Below are 25,212 nucleotides of genomic sequence, written 5' to 3'. Positions count from 1 at the left end.
TTGTTCTTTCGTTCTGTAATAATGAAATTTTGTGATTATATCACGTGGGGGTCCGTCTTTCTTTTTGGCTGTGAGGGCTCTGTGTACTCTGTCCAGTTCTAAACCTTCAATAGGGATATCTGGCTTTAGTTCTTGTAATAGAGCAGTAATAGTAGATTGCAGGTCTGTCACAGTTTCAGGTATTTCCCTTATGCGCAAGTTTGAACGTCTGGCTCTATTTTCGTAATCTTCGAGCTTAGTTTGAAGTATCAAATTCTCTTCTTTTAATTGTTCCAATTCTGTTATATTTACTTGGGTTGTAATTTCAATTTCATCCATTTTTATTTCTAGGGCTGCGGTGCGGTTTCCCAGCTCTCTTATTTCTTTGGTTAGGCTTTTTGTTATTTGGTCTGAGGTTTGTTTTAAAGCCTTATAAAGCATCTTTTCAAATTGTAATAATATTACTGGGGATGCTGAGGAGGCTTGTGGAGAAGTTTGTGAGAGGATTTGTTCTGTATCTCACTCAAATGGAGAGTCTTGCTGTGACATTTTCTGTCTGTGAGAGCGCCCTGATGCTGTATCTTGTGAGGTGACTGGAGCTGCTATAGTTGCAGTGAGTGCCTGTGAGCTCTTTGTGAGGTGATTTTTATTTCTGCCACGGTTTCCTCCCAGTACCATATTTCCTGCCCAAACTTTCACAATTTGTTCCCTGGGGCAAAAAGGTTCAAATGGATACCTTTTGAGCCTGCAGGCTCCGCTTTGTCCATCTCTTCTCTCCTCAGCAGTGCGGAGCTCTAACAATGCATGTCTGCTCCGCTAGGCTCCGCCCATCTCCCTCCCACTCCCTCATTTTCAAGCCCACCTACACAAATCTTATTTCAAAACGTTCAGATATATCCCTGCTGCCACTAAACATGTCCATGGCTAAGCCATAGTCCTGATAGTTTTCACAATATGACCATTTGTTTGTAACTCACGCCGTCCATTGACATTCATTGAAACTCTACTCTAGCCCCCTCCAAATTTGAAGGGCAATATCTAAACTGCAACTGTGCCTTCATTTTTAATATTTCAGAGACATACTATGCATCAAAATCTAGGTCTGGGTCTTGTGATTCTCACAATATAAAGATCTTCTCTGTAGGATTTATAGTTTTTAAAATACGACCGTTTGAAATACTGCACAGTTATTACAGCTATCATGATCCTGTGTATTGTGTATTGAGCAGTGGTTGTGAAGCATAAACAGGGCATGAGCGTTGCCAGGAAACAGTGAATGTAAACACTGATTATCATCAAACTGATAGCACACCTTCACCTCCATTCTACGTCAAGATGCTGAGATCCCCCAAATGCATGTGGTCATACCTTCATCTGCTAGGCTTGATAATGCTTGTAGACTACTGGTGGAGGCAAGAACACTTCACACAATTTCCCCAGAAATTGTAGCTTTTCTAGTTATTATTTGCAACCACAGGGGCATCACCAAAAGTGCATCATCACGCCCCTGATGCACTTTTGGTGACGAAACGTTGGATGAAGTCTGGGACGTGTGATGCAGATCGTGGGCGGTGATGTGGCACCCATCTTAGTGGTTTGATGTGCTGGACGTTTCTACGTGCCTGTTTTACCTACATTAAATGTGAGTGGATCCATTTTTATCTTCAATAAATTGGTTTGTATCGATCATTGCGCAATGAGCGTTCCTTTCTATTGTTATATACATGTGGATGCTGGAGCTTGCCTGCAGTAGGTCTTTTCTGGATGTGGAGTGATTTCCTTACCCTTAATGGTCTCACATGAGGTGGAGCTGCTTTAACCGCATGTGCAGTGGAACAGTGTTTGTAGGAAGGATCGATAGTGCCACTATTCAGTATATTTAAAAGTGTATACCCCATACACTGATGGTAAGAGTCAGTACTATTGGGTGATGGTGATGATCTATCTTTCCTTCTATATATGAAGACGCCTTAAAGGGACTTTATGCTGATCGATCAAACGTTTTTTGATGACTTTTATTACTACCTTTTTGAGCCACCATTGGGCAATTTAAAAGGATTATTAAGCGACACTGGCCAGTCATAAAGAGTGACCGACTTCTTGGCCCTCGAGTACCTGATCAATCTTGGGTTATCTTTTGGGGAGCACCTAATTTAAGAAATACAGTAGCACCTAATGTCCTAAATCCCCCCCCCCCCCCATCAGACCTACTTTTTTTGGTGATCTGAAGGATTATTAACTTTGTGGAAAATGTCAGGCCTGTAGAATCAATACACATTGGAAAATAACTGAATTTACCTCTGTAGGCACAGGAGTAACTTATCCTATTAAGTCTTTCATTTCATGTATGACTGAATGTGTTGTGTATCTCCTTAGGTGCTCCTGTGGCTTGGAATATGTAGGGCATACTGTATGAATGCTAAGTATTAGACTGGCGGAACATATAGCCAATATCCGAAAGGGTTTCGATAAACATAATGTTTCTAAACATTATGATTTAAAACACAACAGGGACCCCAAGGGCACCACTTTCATTGCCCTTGAAAAATATGTCCCCATGAACTGTTTTATTAATAATGTCCCCTCAACCACCTAAATTCATCACCATTTTTCCTTCTAATTTTGTGATCAAATAGAATGGTTAGATGACCTTAGGGACACATTATCATATGCCATCTGATTTTGAGGTTAAATTGAATGGTTTAGATGCCCTTAGGGATACATATGTTGTGTATGCATGTTGTGGTCTATAAACCTCATAATTGAATTTTTAATATTTTAACCATTTTTGAATTATGAATATATTTTATTATATATATACTATTTTGTGAATACTTGTGATGAGGAACCGTGTCCACTTAATTTTAAATTAAAATTTTCAAGTTTTTAAATATTTATGGGGATTTTGTTATGATCCACATGATGACGTTGTGCATTTAATTATTTTTTAGATGATTAGGAACAACTGTTTGCCTTGAGTGATGATAATTTGCCTCCATGGGGATTTTGTTATGACCCACAAGATGGTGCTGTGCATTTAATTCCCTTTTTTTTTCTCATTAGGAAGAACTGTTTGCCTTGATTGACAAGCATACTCTTTTACCAATGGTTGCACAGGTCATTCTTTCATTTAACCTATGGTGAGACATGTTTTGCTTACCAATGGATGTAAAGGTCATTTCTATCTGACCTTGTCTCTCTCAACAGGACTATTTAAAGAGCAGCATTAGGTATGTGTATGTACCCCTAATGATGTAATTTATGACGAAACTATTCTTGGGATAGTCACGTACACATGCTGCTGCACCTGCGTGATCGCTGCTTGAAACTCACAAGGATTTTATCTGTTTGATCTGTGGATTGTGACATGATCATAGTTTGGACTTTTATGCAAGTGTACTGTTTAATAAACCGGATGTTGAGACAGTATCACACTATTTGAAGTCTATTTTTTTTTTCCTAAACATTCTGCTGTCGAGTCTTCCTAATACTGCATCCTGTATTCTGAGTTGCTGTGAACCTCCTGGTGTATACCATCCATGGCCATAGGAGAGGAACATCTGGATTTTCTTTCTCAGCGGATCAGAGATCCAAGTGACCTCTCGGAGTAAGAGGGGTCGCTGGCTTTCCGGTAAGCCTCCATTTTTGAATATGGTGATGGGTGTCACGCCATCAGGTGTATGATCGTCCTTTTCAAACACTCTTTTCTCCCATGGGACTTTCTTTGATGGAATCCAGCTTTATATGAATTTTTTGTTTGCACTATTGCACTTTATTCACATGTGAGGTAATTTTTCATATGTGTCTTCAAACTTTTTTCACAGTTATTATTGTTTATATATAATTGCTTGCATATTAGTATATTTGTTTGCATTCGCACTAATGCACTTTTTTTTTTCAGCACTGCACTCTTTTTACAAATATTAGGACACTTACCTGAGCCTATTTTTCAATCGGGTGCTGCCGCCGCCATCTCCACTAAGGGGAACCGGCAGTGAAGCCTTGCGGCTTCACAGCTGGTTCCCTAATGCGCATGCGCAAATCATGCTGAGCTCTGTGAATGGCCTGGCTGCAGGTGAGGGTGGGGTGAACTTCTGGCTGAGTTAGTGAACTCAGCTGGAACTGGGAGCAGGTACCTGGAGGCAGACAAATGGAGCTACCCTTTTTGGGTGGAGCTGCTTTCAATTTATCCCATTACATTACCATGTGTTACAGTACATTACCGAGTTACCAAAACCTTTTCCAAAACTGAACACTTTGTGCTAATGAAACAGAGGCTATATCCGCAGTCTCCAAACCGTTGCCCCGGGGGCTAGATGTGGCCCTTTGCTTGCCTTTATCTGACCCTTGGGGCACTAATCCATCCACTGACACCAACAATGGGGCATATCTCCTGTCACTGACACAAACAATGAGACGATATTCTTCCCGATAAGATATGTTTAGAAAGAAATAGCTAAGGGGGTACCACATCCAATGAAAATTGTTAGAAAATTGTTTTTGAACATTTGAGCGGGCTTTACCGGTACCAGTATGTAGAGCAACCATCCTATCTGGCTGCCTCCAGGCGGCACACGGCATGCCACGCATGGGAGTGTTCTCTCTGCTATGTGAGTAGCACACTCTATATACACTGTCCCCATACTATTTATGGGGTTTATATTGATATATGTGATTTGTCTGCATTGGCTATCCGTCCAATGAAGTTTTGATACTTTTTTTTTTTTTCCCATACAGAATCCCTTTGCCTGCAGTCAATGGAAATAGGTCCTGAAGAAGCGATAGCGATAGTTATAGGGAATCTAATATTTTCATATACACCTGTGGTTATATCATTTGAGAACTCTATTTTCTCTTGTTTTTACTTTGTACATTTTTTTATCCATTTTGTAACATTAAATAAACTCATTTTGCAAAACTATATAGTGTTCCTTTCTGGTAAGCGATATTCTTCCAACTGACACCAGCGATGGGGCACAATTTCTTCCATTGACACCAATCATGGGGCACAATGCTTTTTATTGATACCAATGATGAGGCACTATTCCTCCTACTGATATAAACAATGGCCACTATTCCTCCCACTGACACCAACAATGGGACACTATTCCTCCAACTGACACTAACAATGGGGCACTACTCTTGGCGCTTTATAAATCCCATATAATAATAATCCTCCTACTGACACCAAAGATAGGGCATTGTTTACTTCCACTGGACGCAAAGACATTTTCTACTCCCAATGCCCCCCCCCCCCCTAAAATCTGAAAATCAGTAAACTGGCCCTTTATTTAGAAAGTTTGAAGACCCCTGGTCTATATCATCCCTTGTAATATCATCTTTGATCTCATTTCAAGTTTAGGAAGAACTCTGCAGAAGTCTGTTCTCCTAGCCAAATGTTTCCAACAACATGCATAATACCATGAACACAGACTCTTTTCTACTTTCTAGTACCGGATCTACTTTGAATTCTCCATTACCTGACTTGATATCTTTAATAATGTTACTGACTATGGTATGTCCCTTGGACTACATCTCTGCATTTTGATCCTACACTTCACTGCTCATATGAAACCATCTCTGGCCTGTGTCCTGATCACTTTTCTACTTTGTGATCTGCTGTCCACCAGTTCCACAGCTTCTGTGTTTGTTTTTCCTTCTGCATCTGCACTTTTAGCACAAATGTTTCTTGCTGCTCCTGCATACATTACTAGAGCCACTCCACTGCCCTCACTTCCCTTGTAATCACACCCACTCCACTGCCCTCACACCCATTGTAATGCATTTCTAAGACAAAAATGTTGCAGGGAGTTCTGAGTCAATGGATCACAGATCTAGGTTGCTGAGCAACCAATAATGCAAGCTCTTATTATTGTTACTATACTAACAATCCCAACTGACTGAGGGAAAAATATACAAATAATGTAAATACACTGGAGTGCACATACAATTACAATTATTTTTTTGCAGGAACAAAATCAAAGGGTACACAAGTGCAAGCAAACAAAAAATTATGTTTTTTTTTTATAGGCTCCCAATAAACACAATTTTTAACATTTTAATTAGAATTGTGATTTTTTTTTTCTAACTGAACAGTACTACTTCACTGGACAGGTCAAGGGATATAAATTAAAATTGTATTTGTTCTACACTGGCATGTATAGATTTTAGTTTCTAGGGACCTGATACTGTTTTTCATATAAAGACAGCTCTGTTAAACTTATGGCTAAACTCTGTTAAACTAAGGGCAACATAAAAAAGCATCTCTGCAATACGTGCAAATTTCCCCATATTTTATCTCTTTAACCACTTCAACCCCTTCCAGTCCAGGTAATTTTTTCAGATTTCGGCATTGTCACACTTTGAATGACAATTACTCAGGCATACGGTAACCCAAATTAATTTTATATCATTTTTGAGACAAACAGAGCTTTCTTTTGGTGGTATTTAATCACCACTGTTCTTTTTTTGCTATATAAAAGAAAAAAAATTGAAAATTTCTGCTATAAAATTTTGCAAATAAATAATCTTTCTTTATAAATTTACACCAAAATGTACTCTGCTACTTCTCTTTGGTAAAAAATAATCAAAATGGGTGTATATTATGTAGTCTGTGTGAAAGTTAGTTTACAAACTATGGCATATACTGTATATTGAAAATCGATCACTCCTGATGTACTGACTGCCTATCTCAATTCTTGAGGTCCTAAAATGCCAGGGTATTACAAACACCCTGAAAATGACCCTTTTTGCAAAGTACACAGTATTTAGTACAAGACATAGTGAGTTTATTAAAGCTGTTATTTTTTGCCAAAACACTTTGGAAAATGATGAACGTAAATAAAATTAGTTTTTCTTTTGTTCACAAAGTTGATATTTTATCAAGTTATTTCTCACACACAGCATGGGCATGCTTATATTTACACCCCAAAACACATTCTGCTACTCCTCTTGACTACCACACGTGTGGGACTTTTTTACAGCCTAGCCACATAGACAGACCAAAAATCCAAAAAGCATCTTAAGGCTTTCCAGGGGCATAAATTAAACATCTAAATTACTGACTACCTATCATATTTTTGGAGGCCCTGGAGGACCAGGATAATGGAAACGCCCATAAAATGACCATATTTTGGAAAGAACACACGTCAAGATATTTTCCAAGAAACATACTGAGTCTTTTGAAAATTACATTTTTCTACCACCAGTTTTTTTGAACATGTGTAAATAAAATTAAGTTGTATTTATTTTTTTATAAAGTTGACAATTAAAAGGATACACAGCTTAGGCATACTTAGAACTACAACACAAAACACGTTCTGATACTCCTCCTGAGTATGGTAATACCACATGTGTGAGTTTTTTTTTTTTTAAACCTAGCCACATACAGGAACCCAAAATCCAAAGAGCACCTTCAGATGTTCTAGGGGCATACATTGCACATCAAATTTCCTGATTACACATCACATTTTTGGAGGCCCTGGAGCACCAGGATAGTGGTAACACCCACAAAATGACCCCATTCTGGAAAGAAAACACACCAACACACCAAACACACCGTACTTTCTTATGCAGCGTACACACGGGTGGACTTTTCGACCGGACTGGTTCGGCGGTCTATCCGACGGACTTTCAGCGGACTTCCGACTGACTTTCACAACAAACGGACTTGCCTACACATGATCACACCAAAGTCCGACGGATTCGTACGTGATGACGTACGACCTGACTAAAATAAGGAAGTTCATAGCCAGTAGCCAATAGCTGCCCTAGCATCGGTTTTTGTCCATGGAACTAGCATACAGACGAGCAGACTTTTCGACTGGACTCGAGTCCGTCGGAAAGATTTGAAACATGTTCCAAATCTAAAGTCCGTCAGATTTTCGACCGAAAAAGTCAGCTGCAGGTCCGATGAAGCCCACACACGGTCGAATTGTCCGCCGGACCAGTCCAGTCAAAGTCCGCTCGTGTGTAAGTGGCATAAGAGGCCTAGTGAGTCTTTTGAAAATACATTTTTTTTGCCACAAGTTTTTGGAAAATGTGGACAGAAAATGAACGTTTTGACACTGACACTAGGTATGGCGGCGATCAGTACACTGATGCTGGTTTATACTGGTCTGGCATCACTGTAGTCAGGGACACTTGCTCTGTTGAAGCTAGTGTGGCAGTGATCATGACACTGATATGGAGGTGATCAAGACACTGGTATGGCGGTAATCAGGACGCTGGTATGGTGGTGATCAAGAGGCTGGTATGGTGGTAATTAGGACACTGGTATGTCAGTGGTCAGGACACTGGTATGGCAGTAATCTGGACACTGGTGCTGGTGTATACTGGTCTGGCAATCAGAGACACTGGCTGTTGGCAATCGCCTGGTAACATTGACTGAAGTAGCTAGTGATATGGTAACTGTTTTGGCAGGACTGGTGACACTGGGGCAGGTTGACAGGTGGTTGGCTGCACTGTTCATACTAAACTGGGGGCTAGTGATCAGGGACACTGTGAGCTGGCTGGCACTGATATGTGTCAATATATAGAAAAACAGGGAGGGCGCACCGACCTTGTGCATTACCAAAGATAAAATGTATTTAAATAGTAAAAAGAAAAGTCATACTCACAAACAAACCTGGTTGCAGGTGTCTAGAAGACACGGTTCCAAATTTTTGGAGCAATGTTAAGACTTTTTTAAACATTTGAGTATGACTTTTTTGTTTTTACTATTTGAATAAATTTTATCTTTGGTAATGCACAAGGTCGGTGCGCACCCCCTGTTTTTCTATGTTTCAGTTCTAAGGATACCATTGTTCGAAGACGGCAGCAAGACCTTTGACATTCCATATTCTATCCGAAGGGTTGGCTACACCACTTACACATGGACTAAGCTGCTGAGCGCAGGAGACTGTGTTGTACTGATGTATGTCGAAACAGTGTGACAGGCTGCAGACTACCCACTGTACCACTGTAAATGTTCTCTCTCCTCTCACAGTGATGTTTACTTTCTTGCTTACGTGTGATTGCTCTGATTGGACAGAGCGATCACATGGTATAGGACCAATTTCATTGGTCTTTTACCCACTTATATGATTCACTGTGTCCAAAGGGCACGGCAACCACTGGGCTCGTGAGTGCGCACTCTAGGAGCTGCCGATTGCGGAAGATGTATGGGTATGTCCACCCGTATCTGCAGAACTCCCATCCAGCCATATATGTACATTAGCCAGATGGAAGGCAGTTAAAGACCCTGCAAGTGCAGAAAAATGTTGATCTACCAAGAATGCACTCAGCTCCTAGGTCCATTTGTGTGATGAAAACACATTTTTTTTGGACTGAGTCAACTCTGCTCAGTTTTCTCTAGCTAAACTACAGAATTACAACCTTTTTCAAGTCTACATCATTAGCACTTATTGATCTGCAACTTAGAGGGATAATTGGGCTCCTTGAGATAACACATGAAGTGTGCACAGGTCACAGAGCAGCCCTGAATTTCTACCAAAATATAACCAAACCCTTTCAAAGTTATATTTAACAGGCCAAAAAGGAACAAATAAGAGAAGCTCATTTTGATAGTTTACATACACTTTAAAATGATGACTGTCTAAGGAAATCTGGGACATCCAGTTACCCTCATTAAAAGTCCAGTAATAATGGATGCAATGTTCACCCACAAATGTACAAAAATTTAATTCAGTGCGTGAGGTGTAATGATCTCTGTATTTTTTGTATTAATGAAGCAATTCTTTAGTTGTGGTATATCACAAAAATTTCATAGACCGTTTTCTAATTAAGCATTTTTCTACTTGAGCACAGACCTTACAAAGAACAACTATCCCTGAGGAAATTAAAGAAAATATAGGCAGTCCTGGGTATGCAAGTCTGTATGAGGCCAAGCCTGTATGTGAGTGGGCTTCCCGTAAGCTTACAGTGAAAAGGGCTCACTTAAAGTCACTGCATATACAGTTTCTCTAAGAAACCCTTCATGTTCATATATTCCATAGTGTACACGCTAGAAAAGTAAGGGTTTCATGTCTTCAGGCATCCATTTACTTTGAATTGGCTTACAGTGCAACTTAACGTACAAAAAACAACCTTAAAGTGGTTGTAAACGTACAAAAAAAACAACCGGGGGGGGGGGGAGTTTTATGTGCTTGGGTGTCGCATTGCATTACAATCTTTCTAGGCCACGCTGGCTGCTGGCCAGAGACACTGAGAGGTGGACCCAGGAAGTGATGTCAAAGATGTCGCTTTCTGGGTCAGCAACAAAGAGGGGAGGAGAGCGGATGTATGTCTGCTCTACTTCCTCCCCTTACCTGGTGGCACCCAATATGTTGGTCCTGGGCCCACAGAGGAGGGAGCCGTTACCAGGATGTGTGTGGAAACAATTGGGCGGCAGCAGAGCCGCATGAATGCTTCCATCTGACAGGCATGAGTCTGCTTGTCAGATATACACACAACCCCAATAACTGTAGCCACTGGGAACGTGTGCAAAACCCCCTGCTGTCAGGTCCATACGACGGACCTGGCAGTGAAAGGGATTGGGTTAAGGCAACCCATTCACTAAAATGGGTTGACTAACACACCAAAAATGGTGCATACAGGTGATACTCGAAAAATTAGAATATCGTGCAAAAGTTCATTTATTTCACTAATGCAACTTAAAAGGTGAAACTAACATATGAGATAGACTCGTTACATGCAAAGTAATATAGTTAAAGCTGTGATTTGTCATAATTGTGATGAATATGGCTTACAGCTCATGAAAACCCCAAATCCACAGTCTCAGAAAATTAGAATATTGTGAAAAGGTGCAAAAATCTAGGCTCAAAGTGTCCCACTCTAATCAGCTAATTAAGCCATAACACCTGCAAAGGGTTCCTGAGCCTTTAAATGGTCTCTCAGTCTGGTTCAGTAGGAATCACAATCATGGGAAAGACTACTGACCTAACAGCTGTGCAGAAAACCATCACTGACACTCTCCATAAGGAGGGAAAGCCTCAAAAGGTAATTGCAAAAGAAGTTGGATGTTCCCAAAGTGCTGCACATTAATAGAAAGTTATGTGGAAGGGAAAAGTGTGCACAAGCAGCAGGGATGACTGCAACCTGGAGAGGATTGTCAGGAAAAGGCCATTCAAAAGTGTTGGGGACTTTCACAAGGAGTGGACTGAGGCTGGAGTCAGTGCATCAAGAGCCACCACACACAGACGGATCCTTGACATGGGCTTCAAATGTCGTATTCCTCTTGTCGAGCCACTCCTGAACAACAAACAATGTCAGAAGCGTCTTACCTGTGCTAAAGAAAAACAGACCTGGTCTTCTGTTGCTCAGTGGTCCAAAGTCCTCTTTTCTGATGAGAGCAAATTTTGCATCTCATTTGGAAACCAAGGACCCAGAGTATGAAGGAAGAATGGAGAGGCACACACTGCAAGATGCTTGAAGTCCAGCGTGAAGTTTCCACAGTCTGTGTTGATTTGGAGAGCCATGTCATCTGTTGGTGTTGGTCCACTGTGCTTCATTAAGTCCAGGGTCAACACAGCCGTCTACCAGGAGATTTTGGAGCACTTCATGCTTCCTTCCGCAGACGAGCTCTATGGGGATGCTGACGTCATTTTCCAGCAGGACTTGGCACCTGCCCACACTGCCAAAAGCACCAAAACCTGGTTCAATGACCGTGGGATTACTGTGTTTGATTTTCCAGCAACCTTGCCCGACCTGAACCCCATAGAGAATCTATGGGGCATTGCCAAGAGAAAGATGAGAGACATGAGACCGAACAATGCAGAAGAGCTGAGGGCCGCTATTGAAGCATCCTAGTCTCCCATAACACCTCAGCAGTGCCACAGGCTGATAGCTTCCATGCCACGCTGCATTGAGGCAGTAATTGCTGCAAAAGGGGACCATACCAAGTACATATGCATGCTTATAATTTTCAGAGCTCCGATATTGTTCTATGTACAATCCTTGTTTTATTGATTGCATGTAATATTCAAATTTTCTGAGATTGTGGATTTGGGGTTTTCGTGAGATGTTGAAGTTTATCACAATTATGACAAATCACAGCTTGAACTATCTTGCTTTGCATGTAATGAGTCTATCTCACATATTAGTTTCACCTTTTAAGCTGCATTAGTGAAATAAATGAACTTTTGCACAATATTCTAATTTTTCGAGTATCACCTGTATAGTATCTTTTGCAGTGCACAGCTACACACATTGTGATATGCTGCAGCCACGTCCCTTGGCTAGGTGCATTTGGATGTCATTCAGAATAAATTGCACTGAATCATATTAATGTGCATAACACATAATGTGATGGGTTAAACAGGCCCTTCGGGCAGTGGTGGTCAACTTTCATTATATTGGTGACCCCTGACATTCAGAAAATGTAATGCTATGGAAAGCAAAAGCTGATATTGTAGCTGGCTCCTCACCTTCTCTTTCTTTCCTAATACACAGACACGGGGAAAAGAGCCTTTAGCCAAGTGGATTACATCTAGTGGCATCCATGCAGGAGTTCTGAAGGTGGATTCTCACAGTTGTGTGATGAGCTTGGTGTCATTCCAGGAGCATGAGAGCGCACTGTGTCATTTCATCTTTGCTTAATTGTACTGCACTACTAGGGCATATGCTTCCCTGGTCTGTTTTTTGTTTAGATTGTCCACAGTCCTTGTTTTGGAAACTCAAGGGAAGGCTGCGAGGACACTGATATAGTGAAGGGTGCAACACTGGATCGGAGCTTTTTTTGGTGGTCACACCTGAGCACATGAGTGGGATTAATGGTGATCTGGTTAATAAAAAAATTTTAAAAAATTAGATTTTTGTGATTGTTATTAAACATTGGGTAAACATTCAATGGGGTTTGGTCCCATGGAAAATGATGATCCTGATTGTTGTTTCAAATATTTATTAGACTATTCAAAACAAAACAATGACAATGCTGAACCATTTCATTTCATTGTGGCCCGCAGCTTGTTACCAAATCACATACGTGATTGTCTGAATGGGTCCTAAAGGCCGCACAAAAAGAGTCACATATGACCCCTTGCCACAGGTTTGGCACTAAGATCTTAGAGTCATTGTTGTGATCTTTGAGGATCTTTTAGAATGAATTACTTCACAGTACAAGGGGCTAGGGAGGTCAGGGATGACTTGTTCTAAAGCTCTTTTACTGCTTGTCAAGAATATGTACATATTTGAAATCCCATAGTCACACTGCTTCAGGATTACCAGACTACTGACAAAGGGAGTGGTTGGATTGGTGCAGTACAACACTGTCCAGATGACAAACTGAAGTACTGAGCACATAGGCTATACTCCCCATTTTCAACTCAAGCCTTGATTTTGATTTTTGGGGGGGAGGGTGTTTTGGTGTTGCCGTATTGTATATTGGCATCGCAGGACTATTTAACTCAATTGATTGGGAACAGAATAGACATATATCCCGCAGCCTATTACAGAAAAAAGGAAGAATAAGTAGTACTTCCAGATGGAATCATTTTATGCAGGTAGTACTGGAAATGTCCTGTACAGGACTGCTGCAAATTACATATAGCATTTAGTATTCAGTCATTCTTGTATTACGAAGAATGAGCAGTAAAACAATGAGGATGATCTGTGAGCATGGAAAACAAAATAAATGAAAAGCTTGTCTCACTGTATTATTTCAAAGGTATTACTGAAGTAAACATTAGAAATAAATGCAAATAAAGCACATAGTAGCTAATAATTTCTAATTCTATATATAGAAATTCCTAAAATAAAAAAATATATAATAATTAACTGAAACTAAACACATTTTGCCTTTTGTTTACAACCAGAACAGCGGAACCATTATCGAATCATAATTAATTAAGATCATTTGCAGGTGCCCACCTAAATATGCGCTTCTATTTCTGTAATTTGGACATATTATTAGCTATATGAAACAAAACGTACACGTATGTCCCACATTCACGTTCATGTCCGCAGTTAAAAAGCTGTACTGTACTGTACAATGCCTGCCATAATTCACATTGGTGCATTTTATTAGCACACAGATGCTCCCAACATTAACCATATGTGAACATACTGACAGTATTTTACAACCACTGTAACATACTCTCATCAAATCCTCAGTATTCTAAACCACAACATGAATATTATTTATCATACTGTAAAAAGAGATTAAAAAATATAGGTGTTAGAATCCAAATTACATTCTGCACCAACAGCACCTTTGCCACTTAGGATGTATACCTATTATAGTCAAATTACTCAAATAATGGAACTGTCCCTGATTAATCACTGTATTCACCATAACATTTAACCTATTACCCTAATGGGAAAGAGCACAAAATTGTGAACATGCATTTTTATCTATTGTTAACGACACCCCAAATGCACCAAGCAAGACGGGTGTTTTTGTGCATTTAAGAATGTGTGGTAAATGTACGAAAACACACATTTAAAAATGTGTCAAGCTTGAAGGTACATTAGCTTCTTTACTGCATTTGTTGTGTGTCGGGCAGCCCATTGTTGGGGTGCCCAACATGCAAAATAAAAATGCGCATAAACACGATACCCAATTTTGTGCTACACTAATGTGAATAGGGGCTTGCATATGAACCCAATGTTAGGGAGTTAATGAGGGCTAAGATTTCTGTATGTGTGCAATGAATGTTAGGGAGCTAATAGGGGCTTAGACTTCTATTTACGTAAACTAAATGTTAGGGAGATAATGGGGGATGGGACATTTATATGTGTAAAATGGATTTTAGAGAGTTAACAGGGGCTAGGACTTCTATATGTATAAAATGGAAGTTAGGGAGTTAATGGGGCTAGGACTTCTATATGTATAAGATAAAAGTTAGGGAGTTAACGGAGTTAGGACTTGTATATGTATAAAATGGAAGTTAGGGAGTTAATGGGTGCTAGGACTTCTATATGTATAAAATAGAAGTTAGGGAGCTAATGGGGGCTACAACTTCTGTATGTATGAAATGGAAGTTAGGGAGCTAATGGGGGCTAGGACTTCTATATGTATAAAATGGAAGTTAGGGAGCTAATGGGGGCTAGGACTTCTATATGTATAAAATGGAAGTTAGGGAGTTAATGGGGGCTAGGACTTGTATATGTATAAAATGGAAGTTAGGGATTTAACTGGGGCTACGACTTATATTTGTAAACAATGTAAGTTAGGGAGCTAATGGGGGCTACGACTTGCATATGTATAAAATGGAAGTTAGGGAGTTAATGGGGGTTAGGACTTCTATATGTATAAAATGGAAGTTAGGGAGCTAATGGGGGCTAGGACTTCTGTTGTATGAAATGGAAGTTAGGGAGCTAATGGGGGCTAGGACTTCTATATGTATAAAATGGAAGTTAGGGAGCTAATGGGGGCTAGGACTTCTATATGTATAAAATGGAAGTTAGGGAGCTAATGGGGGCTAGGACTTCTATATGTATAAAATGGAAGTTAGGGAGTTAATGGGGGCTAGGACTTCTATATGTATAAAATGGAAGCTAGGGAGTTAATGGGGGCTAGGACTTCTATATGTATAAAATGGAAGTTAGGAATTTAACTGGGGCTAGGACTTATATTTGTAAACAATGTAAGTTAGGGACCTAATGGGGGCTACGACTTGCATATGTATAAAATGGAAGTTAGGGAGTTAATGGGGGCTAGGACTTCTATGAGTATAAAATGGAAGTTAGGGAGCTAATGGGGGATAGGACTTGTATATGTATAAAATGGAAGTTAGGGAGCTAATGAGGGCTAGGACTTGTATATGTATAAAATGGAAGTTAGGGAGTTAATGGGGGCAAGGACTTGTATGTGTATAAAATAGAAGTTAGGGAGTTAATGGGGGCTAGGACTTGTATATGTATAAAATGGAAGTTAGGGAGTTAATGGGGGCTAGGACTTCTATATGTATAAAATGGAAGTTAGAGAGCTAATGGGGGCTAGGACTTGTATATGTATAAAATGGAAGTTAGGGAGTTAATGGGGGCAAGGACTTGTATGTGTATAAAATAGAAGTTAGGGAGTTAATGGGGGCTAGGACTTGTATATGTATAAAATGGAAGTTAGGGAGTTAATGGGGGCTAGGACTTCTATATGTATAAAATGGAAGTTAGAGAGCTAATGGGGGCTAGGACTTGTATATGTATAAAATGGAAGTTAGGGAGTTAATGGGGGCTACGACTTGTATATGTATAAAATGGAAGTTAGAGAGTTAATGGGGGCTACGACTTGTATATGTATAAAATGGAAGTTAGGGATTTAACTGGGGCTAGGACTTCTATATGTGTAAAATGGTCATTAGGGAGTTAATGGGGGCTAGGACTTCTATATGTGCAACCTGGATGTTAGGGAGTTAACTACCCTGCTTACAGCTACAGTCCTGCTTATAGCTACAAACTACAGCTGCATCTAATGGCAACACTGGGATATGCAGCAGTTCCACATGGAGGGGAGGGGGGCAGTGGGAAGAGTCTACTATACAACACTGTAAAAGAATCCCATGGTGTCATAAACTGTAATGATCAGTTAGGATACTTTGCTGCATACACCTGATCATAGACTGTCAATGTGATTGTGTAGTAAATTGCAACATATGATCTCATCCTAATAATATATACATATGATCCCATCCATATAATATACATATGATCCCATACTGTGCATTTTATACCTATGATCCCATCCATACATATATACACATGATCCTGCAGATATCTGGGCATCCATGTATTGTGTAGCTGTAGATGGAGGAGGAGGATGGAGTGTCGGGCAGACAGATGGTGGGATGTGGAGCTCGGTGTATGTAATGTGGGATGTGGAGCTCGGTGTATGTAGTGTGGGATGTGGAGCTCGGTGTATGTAGTGTGGGATGTCTGCTGTGGGCTCCATGCTCTCTATACCTGGAAGGATCGGACACTGCAGAGCTCTATACATACACACCGCTCTCTCTCTCTCTCTCTGATGTATAGAAACAAATCAGGAGAAATATCTAAACAAAGCGAACATGACCCATGGTGCCGGATTTGGGTGACACCATAGAAGGCAGGTATGATCACATCATGCAGAATAGAATAATGATTGGAGATGCCATCAGCAGAGGGTAGGGTGAAGGGATGGTATTAGTGGGCATCTTCCTGATCCCGGGTATATCTCCTGCATCCTCCATTTCTCCCCATAAAAGCTTCCCCTCTGCACTCACCCATAAGTACATCATTCCTGTGATCCGCACACAGTAGTTCCGGACAATGCCTGGTGCTGGAGGGAGGGGGGGTGGGGAGGGTATCCGCCGTTCTCCGTCTTGCTCAGCGCCTTCTCCCTCTCTCCCAGCTCTGGGACATGGCACTGCTCACTGGAACTCCGCGCACGCCCTGTCTCCAGCCGGAGGGAGAGGAGAGGGAGGAGAGAGAGGAGGGCACAGAGGTATGGAATGGAGAGAAGAGTCATGGCACTGTGTGTAGTACATGGGGACACCTGGGTGAGGAACAGGAGGGACAAGAAAAGAAAAAAAAATGAAAGCACCAAAAACCTTAGTTCTGTGTAAAGGTGTGTATCCAGGTACCTGCAGGCTCTGCCTCTCCTCCTCCTCCAGTACTGTGAGAGTTAACAGCCACCACTGCTAATCTGAACAGTTATGCCACTCACCCACCCCTTTTTGCCCTCTCCACCAATCACAGAGCTGGTATTACTGTCCTCCCACAATGCACCACATTCTGTGAATGGGTGGAGGAGATTATGACATTCATCTCCTCATCCTCCATTCACAGAACACAGCACATTGTGGGAGAATAATAAAGGTTAGTTTAGTAAGGCCTCTTGCACATGGGAGTAAAAAATGCAGCATTTTCTACTGATTAGAAATGTCTGTGGAACAATGCACACAGCTGGGTAAAGATCAGTAATACATCGATGAGCAGGGCGCCGGGCGCATGAATTACAGTGGCGGGGGTGTTTTTTTTAAACATCTAATTAGAGACAGAGGCTCTAATAGGCTTCAAAATAGGGTGGGCTCCGGACGCAGAGCATTGTGTCTGGAGCCCACCCAGGTGTGTTGCAACAGCGAATGAATATTCGCTATTGTAACACTGATCCTCCTCCCAGCCAATCAGGAAGGGGGTCTGAGGCCCGTCACCAGATTGTCTGAAAGGACAGGCAATCCTATTGAACGCCTAGGAGGAGGGGAGGAGACGCATGGCATAAGCGAGGAGGAGGAGTAGAAGACACAGGAGCTTGATGCCTGCCACTGCCTGACGCTGGATGCCTGCCAATGCCGGATGCCCGCGACTGCCTGATGCCCACAGCTACCCAATGCCCGCCACCTAGATGGGGTAAGTGCCAGAGGACTGACCGGCAGACAGCGAGCAGTGTGTGGCGGGGGGTGGTTGTTTGCCACCAACCGACAATGGCGATCAGTACAGAGCAGTAAAACAAAAATAGAACATTTTAAATTTGAGTGCAGTAATTTTGTTGCATATGCTTGTTTACTCACCTATGAGCATGTTTGTTGTACAATAAATTGTATTACATTTTTGAAAAAGAAGAACAAAGAGAAGTAAATGTAAAATTAGGGTACAAAATTAGTATAATACATGTGGGTTATAACAAAGTGTAACAAGACAAATACCAGTCAACCAGTAATTAACACCAGTAAATAGTATATTGGCTATATAGTATAGTATATATATACAGTAATACCTCAGATTGCGAGTAACGTGGTTTATGAGCGCTTTGCAATATGAGCTATTATTTTTTTTAAATCCTGACTCGGTTTGCGAGCGTTGTCTCCCAAAACAAGCAGGATTCAAGCCTCTGGGGTGTGCAGTACTGCATTTGACCAGAGGTGCGGGGGTGTCGGTCACACTTGGAGCCGTTCAGAAACACTCCGTTCCCAAGTGCTTCTGAGCCTCTCTGAGTGCATCCGCGTGCTCTCCGAATGTCTCTGGCGCCCCACCCCCCCAGACCTCTGGTTACATGTGGTATTGCATAAACGAACAGTGCCACTGGAACAAATTATCTGAGTTTCCATTATTTCCTATGGGGAAACTCGATTTGATATACGAGTGCTTTGGATTACAAGCATTCTTCTGGAACAAATTATGCTCGTAATCCAAGGTAACACTTTATATATTATTATTATTATTATTATTCAGGATTTATATAGCGCCAACAGTTTACGCAGCGCTTTACAATGTAAAAGGGAGACAATACAGTTATAATACAATACAATACAATACAATAGGATTAAGAGGGCCCTGCTCAGAAGAGCTTACAATCTAATAGGGTGGGGCAGGTGGTACAAAAGGTTGTAACTGTGGGGAATGAGCTGGTGGAAGTGGTAGGAGATTAGTTGGAGACGTGATAGGCTTTCCTGAAGAGATGAGTTTTCAGGGATTGCCTGAAGGTAGCAAGAGTAGGGGATAGCCGGATAGATGGAGGTAGCGAGTTCCAGAGGATGGGAGAGGCTCTGGAAAAATCCTGGAGACGAGCATGGGAGGAGGAGATGAGAGAGCTTGAAAGCAGGAGGTCTTGAGAAGAGCGGAGAGGTCGATTTGGGTGATATTTGGAGACAAGATTAGTGATGTAGCTTGGGGCAGAGTTGTGAATGGCTTTGTATGTTGTGGTTAGAATTTTGAATTTAATTCGCTGGGTGATTGGGAGCCAGTGTAGGGATTGAAGTAGAGGGTTGGCAGACACTGAGCGGGTGGTAAGGTGGATAAGTCTGGCAGCAGCATTCATGATAGACTGAAGAGGGGATAGCCTATGGAGCGGTAGGCCAATGAGAAGGGAGTTGCAATAGTCAAGGCGAGAGATAACAAGGGAGTGAATGAGGAGCTTGGTGGTTTCATTTGTTAAAAAAGGGCGAATTTTAGAGATGTTACGGAGGTGAATTCTACAAACTTTTGACAGCGATTGGATTTGAGGCTGAAATGACAAGTCAGAATCTAGGATTACACCTAGTACCCTGGCGTGAGGGGAGGGACTGATGGTTGCATTGTTGATTTTGATGGAAAAGTCATGGAGGGGGGCACGGGCAGGGGGGAATATTAATAGCTCAGTTTTAGAGAGATTTAGTTTAAGGAAGTGGTGCGACATCCATGCTGATATGTCAGTTAGTAAGTTAGTAATGCGAGAGGAGACTGAAGGAGTGAGGTGAGGAGTAGACAGATAGATTTGGGTGTCATCAGCGTATAAGTGGTATTGGAAGCCATGGGCAGTTATTAGGTGACCAAGGGAGGAGGTGTAGATAGAGAAGAGAAGGGGTCCAAGAACCGAGCCTTGGGGGACCCCCACAGAAAGGGGCAATGGAGATATATATATATATATATATATATATATATATATATATATATATGGTTGCAATGCAATGCAATAGTTTTGCACAGAGCAGCCCCGATCCTCTTCTTTTTGGGTCTCCCACCAGTAGTCCTGGCACCTCCCCCTTCCAAGTTCCCCAATAGCAAGCCTCTTGCTCACTCCTGGAATGCACTCCTGTGAATGGACATTGTCATAAAAAGCTATTTAATCCTGGCCTCTCATTCTTTGCACAACCTGCGATTCCTCAATAATCTGCAGCGCATACAGCGTTTGTAGTAACATAAAGCTCCGGAATGCCAGTATCCAAGATGGACGCCGCTCAGCCTGCATGCATTGTAGCGTGTGTCCCAGCTCCGCCTTACATGTTTCTTCATATGTGGCCCAGGGGCTTAAGACACATGCCAATACCATGCCTATATAAGGAGGAAGCACCTAAGGAGGATCGGGAGCCTATAATAAATATTGCAGGAGAAGCCATGCACCCTATTAGAGTATGCTCATGCCCCAGTAATGGACCACAATGAACATGTAGATATTTAATCCAGGTGATCTCCCTAAATGCCACCCCCATGGTAAAAGAATAAAAAGCAGCCAAAAGAAACTTCAGTGAGCCATAAAGGACATAAAAAAATGTTAAAAATATTAATAAAATAACCCGCAAGCAGTGATCAGATGCTGGTTTTCCAGTATGTTCCTTTGACAAAAGCCAGTTGTTAGACCAGCTTCTGTGGGGCAGACACCTGCACACACTGACTGGTTCCTGCTGAACAGGTCGCTTTTCAGTCAGTCTGTACTCAGATTAAGACCCAAGCAGCAATCTTTTACACCAACCAAATACCAGTTTACCAACCACTGTCCACCAACAAAGTGGATGACATTACCCAAAAGCCAGGTTACCAACCTGGTCCCATTTCACCACCGCAGCCTAAATGATCAATTCTTTACAATTAAGTATTGAAAATGCCCTTACTAATATGTGAGAAAATTTACCAAAACTTTTCCAACTTTCTGAAATGATAAAGGGACACCTTTTAGCACACAGTATGGCAAAGGACATGCCAGTGCCATGGCCCTAATTACACAAACCACACTGAGGCTGCATGAGGGACAGAGAATTTTAGTCTCGGAGGAAGGACAGTTAGGAGCTATGCCAAAACACTGTTAAAGAGACCTCTGAAGAAACCATTTTATTGTAACCATGAGCTGAAGCCCAGGTTTAGAAAGCCACAAAAATCATGGCACCAGTTCAGAGAAAACAATAGGAGCTGATGGCAATTACAAATTACTTGTGGACAGAACAGTTTCCATGTTACTTAGAAGGTCCAAGATTTTGAACCTGCTCAATTCATTTACTTTCAGATGAAGAACAAGGATATCCAGCACAGCTTTTCCTTAAAACAAATAGGTATATGATCAACCAGCTGTTCCCAATACATACCCCATATACCCTGCAAGAGAACTTGAATTTCAACAGGAGGAAAATAAGATCCTCTGCACCCATAAAACATATGAAGGCCTGATTATCCATACTATTTTTTTAATCGTTATAAAAAGGGGGACATGTGTAATAAATACAAAGAGTAGGATGAAAATAAAGCTTGAATCCTGCAAATGCCTATCTGCCCAAACACTGGGATTGATGCATTCCCAATGTAGCAGCTGTATATCCTGCACCATCAACATCAAAATTCTGATAAGGGCGGTTGACACTGGTGCGACAAGCGCTCTGACTTTGAGAGCACAAGTTGCATGACATGTAAAAATCAATGCCATCTTAACTGGTCCGACTTGTGTTGGTCCGACTTTTGAAAAGGCTCCTGCACTAATTTTTTCTGACTTGGGTGCGAGTTCAGCCCATAGAATATAATGGAAGTCGCATCCAAGTCGGATCAGCATCTGATCCGACTTGTGACATGTGACCTATGTTCAAAAAAAAAAAAAAAAAAAACGGCGTGGGGTCCCCCTCATAATCCATACCAGACCGTTACCCAAGCACGGAGCCTGGCAGGCCAGGTAAAGGGGGGGACAAGCAAGCGCCCACCCAAACCATACCAGGCCACATGCCTTCAACTCTGCCCCCCCCACCCCAAAGCACCTTATCCCCATGTTGATGGGGACAGGGGCCTCTTCCCAACAACCCTGGGCTGTGGTTGTGGGGGTGTGCATGCAGGGGGCATATCGAAATCTGGAAGCCCCCTTTAAGAAAGGGGGCCCCCAGATCCCGCCCCCCAAATGTGAATGAGTATAGGGTACATAGTACCCCTACCCATTCACCCAAAAAGAAAGAAATGTAAGAAAAACAGGAGGCAGTTCTTGACAAGTCTTTTATTAAAAATAAATAATGCCCCCCCCCCACTGTGGTATCTTCAATGTCAATCACAATGCTGCCCCCACCGACCCAATAAAAAAAAAATACTCTTCCCCCGACGAAGGCTCCCGCTGCTCTGGCAGCTCCGGTGTCTGACAGTTATTATATACCTATAAGGCGTGGCAACACCTGAGGAACCCACCCCTTTGATGTCACCGCCTCGGGCATGATGGGCCCGTGATGTCACAAGGGGGCTGGGTCTCCGGGTGACTTCACCCCATAGTCACGCCCCATAGTTATATAAGAACTGTCAGACACCGGAGCTACCAGAACAGCGGGAACCTTTGTCGGAAAGATCTTTTTTTCTGGGTCGGCAGTCACGGTCAACGTTGGAGCTACCACGGGGGACATTATTCATATTTAATAAAGGACTTGTCAAAAACTGCCTCCTGTTTTTCTTACACTACTTTTTTATGTGAATGGGTAGGGGTACTATGTACCCCATACTCATTCACATAGAGGGGCTCTCGCTCGCCCCCCCCCCCCTTTCCTGGCCTTTCAGGCTACATGCTCAGACAAGGGTCTTTATGGATTTTGGGGGGGACCCCACGCCATTTTCCCTGAAGACCCAAGTTGCACTAATCTTAAAGTCGGATGAAAATCAGATCCCTTTCATTAATGTCGCATGGAAGATGGATCAATGTCGGACTGAAGGGCAGGGTCGGATCAACAGTCGCATGATTTTCATGTTGCACCAGTGTGAACTGGGCCTAAAAGATAGCCATCACATGCAACAGAAAAAGAAGGGGAAGCCTAACAAATAGTTAAAATTACTGAATTAGCTCTACTGGGCAATGTGAATGGTCTAAAGCAATGGTGTCCAAACTCTGGCCCGGGGGCCAGATGCGGCCCCTCACTTGCTTTTATCCAGCCCTTGGGGCACTATTTCAATCACTCACACCAATGAAGGAGCACAATTCCTACCAATGACACCAACGATGGGGCACAGTTCCTCCCAATGACAGCAACAATGGGGACCGATGACACCTATGATGTGGCATATTTTCTTCTCAATGACACCAAAAATGGGGCACAATTCCTCCCAGTGACACCAATGATGGGGAAAAGTTCCTCCCAACAATGGGGCACAATTCCTACCAATAACACCAAAGGGGCCTAATGACACCAATGATGGGGCACAATTCTTAACAGTAACACAGATAATGGGGCACAGTTCCTCTCTCTCACACCAAAGATGGGTCATGGTTTACTCCAACTGATGCTGGGACATTTTCTACTCCTGATGGCCACAGTCCAGCCCCCCTAAAGTCTGAAGGACAATAAACTGGCCTTTGTTTAGAAAGTTTGGAGACCCCTGGTCTAAAGCATGAAATGGTAACAACCTAGCCTTACCCCGACCTACCAAAGAAAATGCAAACACTTCTGTCCAGCAAGTTAACAATCTATCTCAACTAAAAAACTGAATTGAGTGTGAAGGCAGTTTTAACCACTTCAGCCCCGGAAGGATTTACCCCCTTCCTGACCAGAGCACTTTTTACAATTTGGCACTGCGTCGCTTTATCCGCTAATTGCGCGGTCATGCAATGCTGTACCCAAACGAAATTTGCGTCCTTTTCTTCCCACAAATAGAGCTTTCTTTTGATGGTATTTGATCATCTCTGGGGTTTTTTATTTTTTGCGCTATAAATGGAAAATGACCGAAAATTTAAAAAAAAAATGATATTTCTACTTTTTGTTATTAAAAAAATCCAATAAACTCAATTTTAGTCATACATTTAGGCCAAAATGTATTCGGCCACATGTCTTTGGTAAAAAAAATGTCAATAAGCGTATATTTATTGGTTTAGTTATAGTGTCTACAAACTAGGGTACATTTTCTGGAATTTACACAGCTTTTAGTTTATGACTGCCTATGTCATTTCTTGAGGTGCTAAAATGGCAGGGCAGTACAAACCCCCCCAAATGACCCCATTTTGGAAAGTAGACACCCCAAGGAAATTGCTGAGAGGCATGTTGAGCCCATTGAATATTAATTTTTTTTGTCCCAAGTGATTGAATAATGACAAAAAAAAAAAAAATTACAAAAAGTTGTTACTAAATGATATATTGCTCACACAGGCCATGGGCATATGTGGAATTGCACCCCAAAATACATTCAGCTGCTTCTCCTGAGTACGGGGATACCACATGTGTGGGACTTTTGGGGAGCCTAGCCGCGTACGGGGCCCCGAAAACCAAGCACCGCCTTCAGGATTTCTAATGGCGTAAATTTTTGATTTCACTCCTCACTACCTATCACAGTTTTGAAGGCCATAAAATGCCAAGATGGTACAACCCCCCCCCCAAATGACCCCATTTTGGAAATTAGACACCCCAAGCTATTTGCTGAGAGGCATGTTGAGTCCATGGAATATTTTATATTTTGACACAAGTTGCAGGAAAGTGACAATTTTTTTTTTTTTTGCACAAAGTTGTCACTAAATGATATATTGCTCACACAGGCCATGGGTATATGTGTAATTACACCCCAAAATACATTCTGCTGCTTCTCCTGAGTATGGGGATACCACATGTGTGGGACTTTTTGGGAGCCTAG

At 41.9% G+C, this 25,212-nt stretch overlaps 1 protein-coding gene across 2 annotated transcripts in view; it reads right to left on the bottom strand.

Moving 5' to 3' along the window:
* Positions 1-17,559, bottom strand: part of RBFOX2 (RNA binding fox-1 homolog 2) — a 623,882-nt gene extending 606,323 nt beyond the window's left edge. The window contains exon 1 of one of the 2 annotated variants that reach the window (XM_073592800.1): positions 17,535-17,559. Coding sequence is in view for 1 of the 2 variants with exons in the window: in XM_073592799.1 (XP_073448900.1) it covers positions 17,175-17,189 (15 nt within the window). In the remaining variant the exon portion in view is untranslated. Of the gene's footprint in view, positions 1-17,174; positions 17,331-17,534 lie in introns of those variants that run through there. The other variant, XM_073592799.1, reaches the window with a different exon arrangement.
* Between the last annotated feature and the right edge of the window lie 7,653 nt (positions 17,560-25,212).

The sequence above is a fragment of the Aquarana catesbeiana genome, linkage group LG07 (genome assembly GCF_042186555.1).
Source record: "Aquarana catesbeiana isolate 2022-GZ linkage group LG07, ASM4218655v1, whole genome shotgun sequence".
Taxonomy (NCBI): Eukaryota; Metazoa; Chordata; class Amphibia; order Anura; family Ranidae; genus Aquarana; species Aquarana catesbeiana.
This window is presented reverse-complemented; position numbering and strand designations above follow the sequence as displayed.